The 16,727-nt window shown below is 31.3% G+C and overlaps 1 protein-coding gene across 50 annotated transcripts in view; it reads right to left on the bottom strand.

The window, feature by feature from the left end:
* The window catches only part of LOC106880734 (uncharacterized), a 207,169-nt gene that overhangs the window by 89,207 nt on the left and 101,235 nt on the right, over positions 1-16,727 (bottom strand). For 21 of the 50 annotated variants that reach the window (XM_089354264.1, XM_089354267.1, XM_089354285.1 and 18 more), the window contains 3 exons: positions 16,625-16,642; positions 12,980-13,010; positions 3,766-3,887 (listed from right to left, as the gene is read on the bottom strand). In XM_089354264.1, the coding sequence (XP_089210390.1) occupies positions 3,766-3,887; positions 12,980-13,010; positions 16,625-16,642 (171 nt within the window). Of the gene's footprint in view, positions 1-3,765; positions 3,918-12,979; positions 13,011-16,624; positions 16,643-16,727 lie in introns of all 50 variants that reach the window. The other 29 variants (XM_089354281.1, XM_089354306.1, XM_089354266.1 and 26 more) reach the window with 3 other exon arrangements.

Genomic DNA, 16,727 nt, shown 5'->3' with positions numbered 1-16,727 from the left:
TAAATATCAAGAAAGCTGGATAATAACAATTTCAATTCATTTAAACTAAAAGTAGTAAATACATTGTGAAATGGTTAACTGGTTATGATACCAATATACAAATACAAGAATTATCAATTCCAAGTTGAAACTAGAATGCATTTGTATTTTACAATAGTGTTTGTTAATAGAATACCTGTGAAATAAAACAAAAATATGAACTAAAGGAAATAACTGCAGTGGAACAATGGCATGGATTTGCATATATTTGCTAAAAGTTATATTTTGAATGATGCAGCAAAAACTGTTTACCATTTTGCCTTTTAGTTGGAGAAAAAGTAAAAAGCCAAAAGTAATTCTCAGCAGAGCTCAAAGGGAGGGGAGATAATTTAAAGAAATTTATCTCGTTTCAGTCACTGAGTACGGACTAGATAGGGTTTGGGCAAAACAAATCAACCCCAGTACTTATCTATTAAGTCTAGTACTCATTCTATCAGTATCTTCTACCAAACCACTAAGTTACGGGAATATAAAAAATCCAATACTGGTTGTCAGGAGATGGCAGGGGCCAAACATAAAGATACACACACACAATTATATATATCATCATCATTGTTTAATGTCCGTCTTCCATGTATGCATGCATGAGCAGGACGGCTCACAGGAGTTGGCCAGGAAGAAAAACTACCCTATACCACTGTGTCTGTTTTGACAGGGCCTTTATGGCTGGATGCCCTTCCTAACACCAACCATTTTTCAGAGTGGACTCAGTGCTTTTTATGTGGTACTAGCACAGGTAAGGTTAGTTTTTGCATGATTTTTACAGCTGGATGCCCTTCCAAATAACAACCACTTCACAGTGTGGACTGCATGCTTTTTATGTGGCACCAGCACTGGCAGGGTTGCCAAGTAGTTTGCAAGACAAGGAATTATGAGAGAGGCAGGGGCATTTGAGGAGGGGAACTCATGTCAGAGGGTGACAGAGACAGAGAGCAGAAATGAGGTGTCTTGCTATAACGGAGGGGGCATTGGAGGAGATGATCCAGTATCAGACGATGAAAGGTTAGAGTGTGACAGAGAAATAGGTGTCTTGCTATAGAGGAGGTACATGGTTACCCATTGAGAGAAAGAGGGAGAGATAGAAAGAGAGTGACCAAGAATGAGGGCAGAAATAGATGTGCTGCTAGAGAGGAGATATGTGGCTACCCAGCCAGAGGGAAGAGCAAGGGAAAGAAAGAGAGAGAGAGAGAGAGAGAGAGTAGGAACCAACAAAAATGTAAGAGAGGGAAATGAAGTGCCAGGGTAAACTCACAAGTAACAAGGATCAGAGCATAAATGTGATGGTAAAGAAAAGGGAAGTACGAAGGTAGTAATATACACAGTCAGGTGTTGCCAAGAAGGCACCAGTAGGGAGTGGGGATTGCAGTGACTGGCGAAAACCTGGGTAGAGGGCAGGAAAGGGGATATGAAGAGGAAATGTATATAATACACACACATACACATAATAGGCTTCTTTTCACTTTCCATCTACCAAATCTATTTACAAGGCTTTGGTCAGTCTGAGGTTATAGTAGAAGATACTTGTCCAAGATACCACACAGTGGGAATGAACATGAAACGATGAGGTATGGAAGCAAACTTCTTACACAGCATGCTTGAGAATTTCGGATTTGTCAGTAAACAAAGAGATGGTAATGGGTATTGTAGGCTAACAAAGACTGGATTTTGCCGAGAGCATGTAAAGTATTGCATTCGTGAAATTTATATCCAATTTCTTAAAATTAAATCTCCTCTGAGGAAGTTGCTTACAATAACCGCTGATCTTTCTTTTCTTTCTCCTACTAAAAAGTAAATCTACCGTAATTCATACTATTGGCCCAAATGAGTCATTTCCCTTGGCTCATATTTTGTAATTATGCAAGCTCACTGGTTAAAACTTTTTTTTTCGACTTGTAAAAAAAAAAAAAAATGAAGTTTCTCAACTCATCAACCAGGTGCAAATAAGCTACGTTTCTAATAAAATGGAAACATGTTCCTTGCTGTTACCTTGTCTGCTAACAAGGATCAGATTTTCTATTAACCCTTTAACTGAGAAAATAAATTTCATGGTTATTCCTGTAAGACTTAAATATCTACCAAAACATTCAAGTTGGTATTTTCTGCAAGTCGTGTTACCTCAATGAACTTGACATATGAAAAACAAAAAAAAGTTCCAACAGAAGAGAGACTGGTATAGGGCTTTCCTATAAGTAGGTTATCTCCCTTGGCTAGGCGGCGCTCCATGTAGGCTAGATACTTCACCAAGAGGAGATATAAGCTTCTGCTTATTCCTGTCTGAAGTATCGCACGATACTTCAGACTTATCGTTCGATTAATTTACTTTGTTGACATTCTTTATCGACAGAATTTTTATACCTTTCAACCTTTCAGTAAAGTCCGCCTTTCTTCCAGTAACATACTGTCCATATAATCTTAAATATTTCTTTAATTCAGGCACAGTAAGTACTTCGATAGCTGAATCATCGACCTGCTTTATAACCATGATAAGACGTAAAACAATAACAATAGCGTGGATAGTCTGCGGAAGTTTAATTGTCTACATGGAGCGCCGCCTAGCCAAGGGAACCACTTTCTGTAATTAAGGGTAATGACATTTTGAGTGTGTATTTCTGATTTCTGGGGTGAATAAATATTTTTTGTGAAATTCTCAACTTTTTTCACTGAGATTCACTTACAACTGCAACTAGGTTTTTGTTGTCTTTCTCCAATTACAATGCAAATTTTAAATATGAAAATTCTTCTAATCAAAACAAAATTTCACTTACACCATATATGAGAACAATAAGAGAAGCACTTCACTTTACTCCTTTATTATTTTTTTTACATAGCAATGCAGTGCACTCGCACACTCTGAATATATTGAAACACGTAGAAAATATTTGGAGTTAACCCAGAATTGCTTTACACAACGAAGGGAAACAACTCGGTCATCTAGCTTTGACGATTACCGGAATACCTTTTGTAGACACTATTTTACAAAAAGTATTTCTCTTTGTCAAATCCCATTTAATGCTTAAAGCTTCTGCAAGTCTTAAAAACAGTATATTTTCAGCAAAATAATATATGGAACTAATAATAATGTATGTATGAATAATATATGGATCTAACCCCCAAATTCTGTCATCCTGATTCAAAATACTCTTGTAGGACAGCCTTTCATTTATACCTTATCATAATATAATGAAATAGAGGATGTCTTAAAAAGGCAACAATGGGAATAAAGTTTCAGACTAGCTCTTCATTCAAAGTAATCCCATACAGTATTGGTATTGGTCATATGACTGATGTATGAACAATATATACACCTATATTAGGTCATGTTCAACAATGAATATACAGCAGCAGGATAGTTGAAATACTAAAATTTAATTACTTAAAAGAATCACAAGATATTCCAAAGCCTGTCAAACACTGTTAAAATAGGAAATCAGGAAGTACTACATCAGGTAAGTAATAAAAAGTATGTCTTGAATAAGTCCCACACCTTCAATCCTATTGATATTCATTTATTAAATAACCTTGTTTATAATTACAGAGTAATGTATTTATTCCTGGAGCAAAAAAATAATATAGCACCTATAAAGGTCATTTGTGTGTGTGTGTGTGTGTGTGTGTAAAATACTTGGACACCATTTTCTAGTGAATTTAAAATCCAAATAAAATAGAAAAATAATATGTAAATGAAATAACTTTTAACATGAAAGAAATTATGTCAAGTATCTTCACCTTAATTCGTCCAACAGCTTCTTGTGCTTGTATCATTCTCATTGGTTTTGATGGTTGCCCTTCAGATATTAATTGTGTAGAACCAAGGTAACGTGCTCGAAATAACACACCTTCTATCAATACTGCAGGATTGTCCGGATCATTTATGCAAACTGCCAAATAAAATAAGAGTTTACAATCATTATGATACATTATTCATGTAAAATTCATGTACTTGCTGCTTATTTACAATAAGCAACAAAATACACTGCAAATTAAAAAAAAAGAAAATATACAACAATCCCAAACTGATATCAAAACTAAAAAAAAGCAAAGACCAATTCACTGAAATAAATTATCACAATAAAATAGAAAAAAGTAACTGTCTAATCTCTAAAAATAATCAAATTTTTGTAAGGAATTAAAAAAAAAAAAAATTTTTTTAAATCAAAATCTGGTTGAAAGTTTCAAACCATTCTGAAAAATCTGGATCTAAAATTATAACATTTTCAAATCTGATAGACTATTTACCATCTGTTGAATGAAGAAAACATTTTATAGAAATAAAATAACATATATATATACACACACACATTAAAAATAAATAATATATACACTAAAAACAAAAGAAAGTAAAGAAAATTAACTTACAAATCTTAATTATAATATTTATATACCCAAATGTCAAAGAAAAAAGAATGGAGTATGTAAAACCAAAAAGAAAACAAATAGAAAATGAAACAAAACCCCATCTTGTAAGCTTCAATAAAAACCATATAACCTTTTACCCCTTAAATCAGGACTTTTATTGTATCAGATAGAAAATTGTTAATCCTTTGGATCAATTTCTATAACTTAATATACAATTATGAAACTTTATTGACTTATGAAAAAAAAAGAAAAGCAAAGAAAATATAAACTAGATAGTATTATATTGTATGTTTTACTACCAGAAATCTCATCCATATGATAGGATAAATGATAAGTCATATATTCAAAATAATTTGTTATTAAATTAAAAGAGAATATTTAAATACAGTTCACTAACACAAACTGAACATCAATTAAATAACACAAACAATAAAAATGATGTTATTAAACTAAACCTTTTCATTACTTCACTCATATTTCAAGTGCAAAAAGAAAAAAAATCTTATAAATGGAAATGTTTTTTTTTTCTTTTAAGGAATTAGAGGACTGGAAATATTTATGACCTTTTTGCAGCACCCACAAGACTAATGGGAGAAACGTGGGGGCAGAGAGCATGACTTGTGGCTCATTACAGTAGGGAGTAGCAATTAGATCGTTTTGCAATTAAGATATGATTCTGAAACAAGATAGTGTTAAAAAAAATAACAAACAACAATCATACAAATAATGTTTAGGAACAAGGTGATTGAATTTATTTATTTCATATTCATACGACTGCTATTTATGTTAAAGGTTAAATTAGGAAAAAAAAAATTGAAATAACTATATCACTTGGCGTAATTAATTCACTATATATTAATAATGAAGCACTAAGTCTAAATGTTATAAACACTGAATTAATACATTGCCATCACTTATATAGTTTTATTGTAAATATATCATTTGGTAAAAATAATGTCCTAAGAATCCTGGAATTTTCAACATGAAAGAAAACACTGTATAAACAGCTGAATATCTAAAACTCTATACTTTAACAAAGTTTTGCAACTAAACAGAACTTTCATATCATTCTTAAATAATGGTACACTATTTAATTTCAGTTATTAAATGGAAGATAGGCGGTTCTATGGATATGGAGTTCACTCCATAACCATGTGGTTTGGGGTTCAATCTCTCAGCATGACACCCTGAGCAAATGTCTTCCACTATAGTCTAAGACTGACCATACGCCTTATATGGAGACTGTATGGAAACCTACTGCATAAAATGTCTATGAGCATGTGCTTGCAAATGTTGATATTTCATGGCCTCATTATCATAGCCTGAGCAAAAAGGTGATGTTTACATTCTCTACTGATAACAGCATATTGGTCTGTAATTTCAAATCAAGATCCCTCATTGGAAGCATGTAAGGATTAGTAACAGAAATGTCATCCAGCTACAAAATTATGTCTCAATTAAGTCTCCATCCAACCTATGCTAGCATGGAAAAACATGTAAAGCAAGAGATATGTATTTAGGTGTGTATGTATACAGACACACACATACACACACTCTTGTATCTATATATAAATACTCTCAGAGAGTAATTCATGAAGCATAAATCAATTCCACTAGCACCAATGGAAGCACTGAAAACAAAAATATAATGGAATGCCTGAAGGAAGTCTTAAGCAACAAAGACTCTGAAGAGGTAGACCAAAATAAATAAATAAAAGTATATCAAGCAAAGAGCTAAAGAGATTTATTTTTCCTAAATTGTGAACCCACATTGTGAGAATACATTATTTTATCTTAAATGATGCTGAGTAAGGTGCAAAGTATTTTTTCTAATAATATGTAGCAATGATTTAGACTGTCCAGAAAAACAGATTACAGCAATCTTCTTGAATAATTTCTTAGAAAAAACTGAATAATTCAAAAACTTTCTACTTCTTCAATAACAGAAGATCCTGATGACTCTCTTACAGAAAAAAAGTGCTTCTCCAAAGAAATTTACAAGAGATTACTTTTCTTCTCAATAATTTCCTTTTATGCTACCATCTTGCTGTCTTTTATCTTAGCTAGAAAGCCTGTCAGAAAGTGTGGGTGTGTTTTCAATTACTAATCTATAATTATTTATTCTTAAAATCTTTAATTTGCTATTTTAAATTTGAGTGAACAAGTGTATGCGCATGTGTAGATGTATGAAGCCCGAAAATCGTGTTGGATTATTTCCCTTTAATGATATGTGCCAAACCAACAATAAACAAAATGATCACATGGATTGAAATTGCTCATGAATTTAATTGATATGAATGATGTTGCTGATGACAGATATGGTAATGATATTAGTGATTAATTTCATGCAACTATCTAATTCATGTAGGGAAGCATATCCACAGAGAGATCAACTTTCAACAGTCATAATACATTGTTCTCACTTTTTCTTTCTATTACACAATCTTTCATATCTATGTTTAACATTCACAATGACAAAATTACATCTTGAACAGGTTTCTTTTTTTTTTTTGGTGTGTGTGTAGATATTCCACATAAGATATGATTATTCTACTATAATATAGAGTTCATACATCTAAAATAGTGCTTGCATTACATGTAATCACATTTTCTGGGCCACATTAAAAATAATATTAATTCAAAGTAATCCAGCTGGGACACACTATACTTAATACTTTTCAACAAGTTTTTGCAGTTTTCTCCTCTACCGAGCTGTGTTCTCTCTCTCTCTCTCTGTCCTCATCTCTCTCATGCCTACTACAACAGTGTGTGTCACATTTGTTTTTTAACAAGACAGCCATGTCATTGCAATATCAGGTTGGATACAATGTGAGCAGCAAATGCAGAAGGTTTTTCCACTTGCATTTTCTCTTGTTACCTTTTCTGAGTTTTATTCTCTAGATCCCATATTAGGTGCTTCATCCAGTCTTCTTTCCTCAGAACTTTCTCCTTAGCTATGCTTTTCTCTCAACAGCTCACTCATCTTCAAATTCAAACAGCATCAACCTCACACACTTGTGAAACCTAAACTGTGTCTTCACATTTAGGGAATATATGAAAAATATAGGTCACTACCTCATTCGCTAAGACTAAATCATCATTAAAAAAAATGTTATAGATCCCCCCCACCCCAATGATTATGTTTCCCAACTACTATCAATATGAAATTCTAAAATACACATAACCATTTCTCTTCCATTCTAACAATTTTTTCTCTCAAATATTTTTGTTTCTAAAATATTCCTGACTTTTTGGACAACCTAGAACTATTTAAAAAAATTTTCTATGATAGATCATCCTTTAATTTCTCAATATTTCTTATACATTCATCAAACGTTGTTTTGCTTCAAAATTTGATGAATACATAATAGACAGCATTTGAAGAATTTACATATTGCAAACAATTTTATTTTTTGTAAATTTATATGAAAAGAATATTTAAGCAGGACATGTAGATAAATATTCTAGTCCTTTATTTGCTTTGCAACTAATTCAATTATTAATAGCAACTGTCTGAATAAAAGATTTTATCTATTGCTTCCATCTCATTATAACAGACTATCTTCTTTAAATCTTGTTTTGTATCAAGCATGTTAGTATTTGAAACCTTGAGATAATACACTTTTTGTGCTGAATTTCTTGTATTGTCAATTTGGTTCTTTGATATATTTCCCTTTGGCCTACATCTTTCTACTGGATTTTGAAGGTAATGACACTTTACATCTAAACCATATTTACTAACCATATCCTTTAAATGGTATTTTTAAATCTATTTCAATCAGCTGTAAATTTTTGTTTTTTCCAAATATAACTAAGTTCCCACAAATATCCAAGATAGAATTTTGCTAATCAGACTTGTGAATAAGAAATTGGATGTAAAGAAAAGACCCTTAAAAACACATACTTGAACTTGAAATATTTAGTGATTTTTTTAATATATTTAAATAGGTTAAACTCTAGGTACATTAGTAATGTTAACCACAGTAGAAATAATCTATCCGGAAATAAAATACTTCAAGAATACATCAATATTATCCACTTCAATTTAAACAAATTTAACTATCTTGCTATTAGCAATTTCTAATTTAAGCTCATTTTATAAAATAAATTGTACTATAGCTGCTGAAGTTGCTTCTAGTAGAGATCTATCTACCCGCTGTTGTTAATATAATCTAACTAAAGAATTCCACTAAAAATTAAAAGTCAAAAGGTTGAGATGATATTAAGATTAATAAAGTATTTAAAATATATAATTTTATCTAAACTTTTTAAGATAATGGTTACAGTAGAAAATAAACATCTTTACATCTAATTACTTAATATTAATTAAAACATATACTAAAAGACATTGGCTAGTCAGTGCTGTTTTTGGTATAGAGTCTTAAGTATTTTGATGAAACCAATGAAACACCAACAGAAAGAGAAATTTTAAAATAGCAATAACATAGAAAGCACAAAGAATAGCACCATTACGTTAAAGAAGCCACACCATGTAAGTATACACAACATCAAATAGTTTGGTTATGTAAAACAAAACTTACCAGAAGCCAATCAGATTAGTAGCATTCAATGATCCAAAGTGAAGCAGCGTAAGAGGGAAATTAGAACATGAGAGATTCAACAATAAATTATGACAAGGACACAAAGTATGATGGTAATTTGATATTTATTTTGGATGGAATAGGTTAGCATTTTGTGTAAATCAAAAATTCAAGCATGGCAACCTCTTGTAAAATATTATGTAAAAAAAAAAAATTAACCATAACCAGAGTTTCTACTGAAAAGAAGAGATGATAAAAGTATGGCTAGAATTATTGACACAAAGAATACTGTAAATGGCAACAATTAAGCATTATTAAGGTTTTAAATGTTATGTATGTTGGGAGGGATTATATAATTAGATTCATACCATGTTAATATTAGCATTCCTCGCTGGATGTGATAGACATTTAGAAACCTATTCCAATATCTGCATCAGATTCACTGGGGTTACTCATATCCATTTAGATACTTACATAAGAAATAGCATGGATGTAACAATACACATATAATGGATTCTACAGACTCCATAAGTACATACTGAGTACTTTAATGTTTACACACATAAACCCCAAAACATACAGCATGCACACAGAGAAACATTATTCATAAAATATTACATAAACACTAGCAGCAATAATATATATAAAACAAATTACTTTGAATATGTCAATGAGTGTATATAATTCTAAATATCATACATAAAAGTGTATAAACAACTGGGCGTTTAAGACCTGTTGGTAGTTACCAAAGCAGGGGTGAGCCTATTATCAACCATAACCCATGCTAACTACTTACTATAAAATATAGGAAATAATAGTCATGTTTTATACCTTGAATATCAGACAAATTCATTTATGGGAGAGATGTAATATTAAAATGTCAATTTATATGCAGATATATACAGTATGTTTACAGTAACACTCATTAACAAAGGGTTTCCATTAGTCGAGTTTAACCATGCATTTGCACATGTATGTGCAGTTCTGAGGAAGACTTTTGTTCTTCATGTATACTAGTCTTCTCTCTTGATGTCACCAATGGAAAAGCTGTCAGCTTTGACCAACACAGCTTGGCATCAATATTACTATAGGCATAGCTGGCAGAATCATTAGCACACTGGGCAGAATGCTTAGCAGCATCTCATCTGTCTTTACATTCTAAGTTCAAACTCCGCCAAGGTCAACTTGGCCGTTCATCCTTTCAGGTTCAATAAAGTAAGTACCAGTTGAGCACTGGGGTCAAGGTAATCGACATCCCCAAACCTACTGGCCTTGAGCCAAAATTTGAAATCAATATTATCACAGGTGTTGCTGCCAGAATACACACCACAAGGCATTTTGTCTGCTCCTTAACTGCTTTGCCAATTCAATGTTCTGGATTGATATTTCTATATCAACCCTGAAAGGATGAAAGCCAGTTGGCCTTGACAGGATTTGAACTTGGAAATGCAGAAAGTCAAAACAAATACTGCAAGGCATTCTATCCAACACTCTAATCACTGCTTTAATATTGATTAACATTTTCAAATTCCACTGAGCTCTACTTTTATTTCCATCCTTTCAAGATCAATAAAGCAAGTACTAGTTAAACATCAGTCGATGTAATTGGTTTATCCCCGTCCGCGAAATTGCTGGCCTTGTGCCAAAATTTGAAATCAATATTAAAAGTAACTCAACATATTTACCTCCCTTGAAACATTCTGCCAGTTTGTAAGTAATGGTAAATTAAGAGGCCTATCTTTCACAGCATATACAGGGTGGCCCAAAATTCACTCTACCACTTAATACAGAAATATATATATTAAACAGTACCTTAAATTTTGGGCCACCCTGTACATACACACCACATTCGTTTCTGATCTACTCTGGAGTGATGTTGATAGAAGTTAAAAAGTAGTGTCATGTCGTTAGTCAACAACAGGACAAAAACTTAGTGTTAGAAGCTAATGAAATTGAAACACTGATAAATTTAAGTGCTCTTCAGTGAAGGTGTGTGGTGCAGTAATTTGAGTGTTGGGTTCACTATCGCTAGGTCAGGAGTTAGATTCTCAGACTGAACAACATCATATGCTCTTGACTAAAGCACTTCATTTCACATTACTGCTGTTCACTCAGTTGACCCTGTAATCGATTGGCATTTCATTTATGGGGTGGGGATCTTGTACTCTCAGTTGCTTAAACTCCAAGGAAAACAGGATAAGCTCCAGCCTTATAGGTGTGTAGCTACTAAAACTTTAGACAATGGGCTTCATTAAGTTACGTTACTTACTTAGGGGAAATGAGCTAGTCTTTTAAAAGTTAAATGTCTTATCCAGAGAACACAATATGAAAATACAAACTGCCAAGCACTAATTGGGTGATCAGTGGCCTTCAATTAAGCTGTTTATACCACTGTTGTAGTAAGGTCAGTACTAAGGTACTGGGTGAAAAAATTTATATGAAAATTACACCTGGAATGAAGAGAAATAATAGCTTAAAGATCAATTCTGGATCAGAATGGATTGTTTAGCTAACAACTTCTCCTCAGCGTGTGGTTTCTATGTAGAACACGTTTGAGCATTTTACCATGGATCTTAAGTCCTTATGTCTATGCTACTACCATTGCTGCTTACAAAATTAAATTTCTTGAAAATGCTGACAAGTCAAGAAACATTAGAACAATTAATCCAGTGAAATAAATGTGGATCCTTTCTTATAAATCAAAGTTCATTTTAAAATTACATTCTCTTCCACATCATTCTTTCTACAAATTAGTTTTGAAAAAAAAAAAAAAACTGTTTATAAATCTAAAGTCAATTTACAATACCTTGGAAAGAATGGTATTGTCAAATATTTGAATTTATAGATAGTTTTATAATGTAAATAGGCAAACTTCTGATGAAGTGATCAAGGAAATACTATGGGAACTAATGTCTTATTTCTTAACAAACCATTTCTCTTACTATTTCTTTAAATAAGAAAGACATAATTAAAAATTCAGTGTACAGTATATTAAAAACTAAGCAGTTGATTTTATTTTATATTTAACACTGTTTACAAAGACATAGTACCCTTCCAAAGAATTACCTATGTTTAGGTAAGATAACTTTATTATAGGTTATTCTCATGCAAGTATTTAAGCTTTTCACTGCATGTTAATGAAACACTAATCAATTAGGATGTGTATTCCTGCTGTTGACTGCAAAAAACTATTTACAGCTAAGTGAGTGTTCAGTACCTTTGCTTAGAAGACAGTGCAACACAAGTGTTAGTGCATGTAACACTACTTATTTAGTCAGTAGATTGCAGTTTATCAACACTACCAACTGCAACAATTTTTAATCAACATGCTAAAAATAATGATTAGTGGATTAATTTACAAGAAGAAATAAAAGAAACAATCAATAATATTCTCCCCAGAGTTAGAAAAAGATCACAAGAGAGTGAATGTATAATAAGTTGATTAATAAATGATTTAATATGTTGGTGGCTAGTGTCTACAGTAAGCAAACCAAGCAATCCAGTTAAAGCTGAAAATATTATTTCAATTCTTCTGGATCATACTGTATTTTGTTGTGCAAATAAAATTGCCAGAAAAAAACCCAAATTAAGTCTAAATTTTAACTTGAAAAAAGTTTTACGATATGATAATTACATTTATACAAAAAGTAGAAATACAGGAAAAGGCATACAGCAATTAAACGTGAATAAAACAACTTCTTCAGTTCAAAACCAGCAATTAAGAAATTAAACTGCGAAGACATCCATAGCAGTGCAAATCTTTTTCAGTCAGAAGTATTAAATATAGAACATGATCAGAAAAAGATCTAATTTGGTAACACTTACAAAATAATCTTTTTAAGTTCTTAAGAGCAACCAATGTAATTAACAATAAATAATAATAATATAAAGCATATAAAACAAAGATACGAGCTGAATATAGTGTCTAAGTCTGGAATGTATGATCAATAATTTTCAAGTAAAGAAGAATAACTTAAGATTGCACCATTTCAAAAAATATTTTGATACTTAGAAACAAAGTTTCTTTTTGAATAATTACTCACCCTCCTTAGCACGTGATCGCCTTTTCTCAGCCTGAAAAGACAACAAAATTGCATAAGTTACAAAACTATTTTCTAATAAATAAAAGAACCAAGATATATAAAACTTTCATTAACATAATACATATTTCTTTTGGATAATATATATTTCTCACAATAACTTAAAGCTACAAAGCCGACGGGAAGGTGCTTAGTGAACTGAACTGACACTAATATATGGTTAGTACTTATTTTCTTGAATTAAAAAGTATTAAAGGCACTAATTAGTGAGATCTGAATTCAGAATAAAACTGAACACTATAAAGCATTAAATCTACTGAAAAGAAACACAATTAAGATCAATGAATGTGAATGATGGAGAGAGCTAGAGTTGTTATCAAAATGTAACAAGTACAATCCATTAAGAATAATACATTTCACTTGAAACTAGAATGAAAATACATAATAAAAGTTTTTAAAAAAAACTCTAGAAACCACTGTCATAAATGGGGAGTAAAAAAACAAACTGAATATAGTTTTGTAAATGCGTATGGATCTAATTTTCAGCAATAACTTCAGTTTTACAAATAAGCAAACAATGTTTGTTGAAATAATCTAAATGTAATTAGTGATGTAATGTAGTTACAGTGAAGATTTATACAACAGATTGTAGACATCTAATATACACATAAGCAACAAATAAACTACATGTATACAAACACATATACGCACTTTCAAAAACACCATTATCACCATATTTATAGTCACTGACCATATGATCCCCATTTTAATTAATTTTACAATGGTTTTAATATGTTGGCATGTATTAAATGATATATATATCATAGGTCAATTCATATGTAAGTACATATCTAAAGACTTCTTTCAGTTGCTTATGTCAGAAAATAAAAGCACCTTAACACAAATGATAATTCTTTAAACAGAACTATAATTTATAATCCTTACAATTCAATTTTATTCATATTTGCTTGGAAAAAAGTCAATGATAAAATTACAAACTACATCAGTGAAGCTTTATGATAAAGTTCTTTGAAATTGAAAACAGATTTTATTGGCAACAAAATATTTTTTAAGTTGATTGTATTTAACTTATCAATAGTGTCTACTTCATCATCATTATTCTCCATAGTACTATTATTTTCACTATCCTAATATTTGGTTTCATGTCACTCTCCAAATCTGACAAGCTAGCAATATAACACTGTTCTTTTTAGACTGAATTCTTTACAACCAAAAATCTGAGTATATTCAGTTTTGGTAAGTAATGATTTCCTGGATAACTGCTAATTATTTTGCTAATCATTCAACTAATTTCCACAAAGTTTATTTGTTAAAATTACCCACTGGGATTGTTCTTAACAATACATACATAAGATTTTTAAAAAAAATAAAACAATGCTGGTTATAATGAAATTGCCACTTATAAAGTTTCCAAACAAAAGGAGTACAATAATCTTTCATTTATATGTCCAGAGCTTCTTACTATTGTTTCAACGTATTTATTCAAAGTAAATTACTACAGTGCATGATTCTGAGGATATAAAAGGACAGTGAAATTCTTGTGGAAAATAAATAAGTTACAGAAAATTCCACTCAAATTCTTTAAATCATAACTAAGAGAACAAAGAAAAAAAAAGTGAAACTATCTGATACACAATAATAGACACTTTATTTCTGGTATATAGAAACCAAATCTTTATATAAGTGTGAAAATATCAATAAAAAATACACTAACACAACATGAAAATAAAAAAAAAAAACTACAATACACTAATTTAATTTATATATTTCAAGTGACAATAAAACACTCCTAGTCCATGCTGTGGAGTTGTTGGTGATAGAGAGAGTATCCATCTGCAAAAACCATGCCAAACTGAAGGAGCAAGGGAAGGAAGAGTAGAACCGACTCTTTAGTCCCACTGCTAACAATCAAGACTGTTTAGTCACACTAGACAATTGCTCTAGTGTTTGCAGCATGAAAAAATACATTCAGTTCACGCTGTTAAGTGGTTGATGATAAGAAGGACATCAAGCCATAAAAATCATGCCAAAAATACCATGACATACAGCATAACAAATATTGCCAGCTTTTCTCTGTTGCTGTGCATGCCAAATGACAAAGGACCATAACAAGAGACAAGACGCTGAGACCAATAGAATCCATGCCAGCATGGAAAAATGGATGGATAGTGAATGATGGTGATAATGATGATGACAATGATGATGGTGATGATATGCAAAACTGCTTTGCTTTAAAATGATACTAATGGGGTTACTACATATTTGTCTTTTCTAAACAATTATGTATGAAGTGCAATATTACATAGTAGTGAAACATGGACACTCAATGCAGAATATGTGCAAAAGAAATGAAGCAAGCATGCTCTGTTGGATGTATAATGTTAATGTGCATGACAAATGGAGTACAAATGAGCTGAGAAAAAACACAAGAAACCAGATGAAAGGGAAAGGATATGTGATGCATACGGAGAATACCAGAAGAGATGTAGAGATGTAGTAGTGGGAAAGAGACATTAATGGTAGCTACATATTTGCAAGATAAGAGAGAATGAATAATGAAATGATCATTATTAAGAGAATGTGATGTATGTCAATGATAGGGGACCTATAAAGAGTGAGTGGTAGCTTGCAATATACAAGGGGTGATGTTAACAGGTAAGAAACAGTACAAGAGATGGATATTTGATAATAATTTAGATGACTCTCTCTCTTAATCTTTAAAGCCTTTGTAAAGGGGTTATTAACAAAAAAACATCAGAACTAATTCAATATTTATAAAGTAAGATTTCAATATCTTTGTTATTGCTATTTTTGATATATGTATGCATTATAAGTATGCATACATTGTACATACGTATTTATTAATGGTTCTGAAACAGTACACAACAGGAGGTATCTTAGATGAACTGTAGGCATTTAAATATATAATTTCAGGCTTTAGAATATTGGTAGTAATGCTTGAACATCTTGACAAAAACATGTATTTATAATTTTGTTAGACTGAAGTACAATAAATAAGATGAGGTAAGCAATAATTTCATACATATTTTTCTAAATTTTTATCTTTAAAGCTACTTTGTTTAAACTTTCCATAAATTTTAATTTTCTATGCAAACTGCACCGATAATATTTGGGGTTTGATTTTCAGTATACCACTAAGATAAAAAAACAAAACAATTGAGAACCATTCACTGATCCGTGTATTTATTACACCTGTGTGATGTAAGAGGTGAATAAAATGTTGATGACAGGAAGGGCATCTAGTCAACTGCTTCTATAATGGAACCATGATGAGTATAATACAAAATGGAGAAGATTGTCACGGAGTCCACAAGTCTAACCTCTTAGCAAAGAGAAAATATTCACCACTGTTGGATATTTTATATATAATGATTTTATAGACACACACACGCATATATATATATATGATATAATATACATACATACACTTACATACATGCACTCAAATATATGTATGTAACACAAATTCTAAAAGGTGCCTAAAAGTATTTTGAGTGAAGCCAGTCTATGTAAGAAAAGAAAATAAATAACCATAGAGAAAACTACAATTTGAGTGACAACAAAGTGTAAGGAATAAACATGGCTATAAAGTACACAAAATCTCACCATATTCTTCTTCACAGGCTAAGAGACAAAAAAAAAAAATAATGTCTTAAAATGTCTTGTGAAAATTTAAGTTGAGGCATAATGTGTAATCTATGTCATACAA

The sequence above is a fragment of the Octopus bimaculoides genome, chromosome 6 (genome assembly GCF_046866305.1).
Source record: "Octopus bimaculoides isolate indiv1 chromosome 6, ASM4686630v1, whole genome shotgun sequence".
In the NCBI taxonomy this organism is placed as follows: domain Eukaryota; kingdom Metazoa; phylum Mollusca; class Cephalopoda; order Octopoda; family Octopodidae; genus Octopus; species Octopus bimaculoides.
This window is presented reverse-complemented; position numbering and strand designations above follow the sequence as displayed.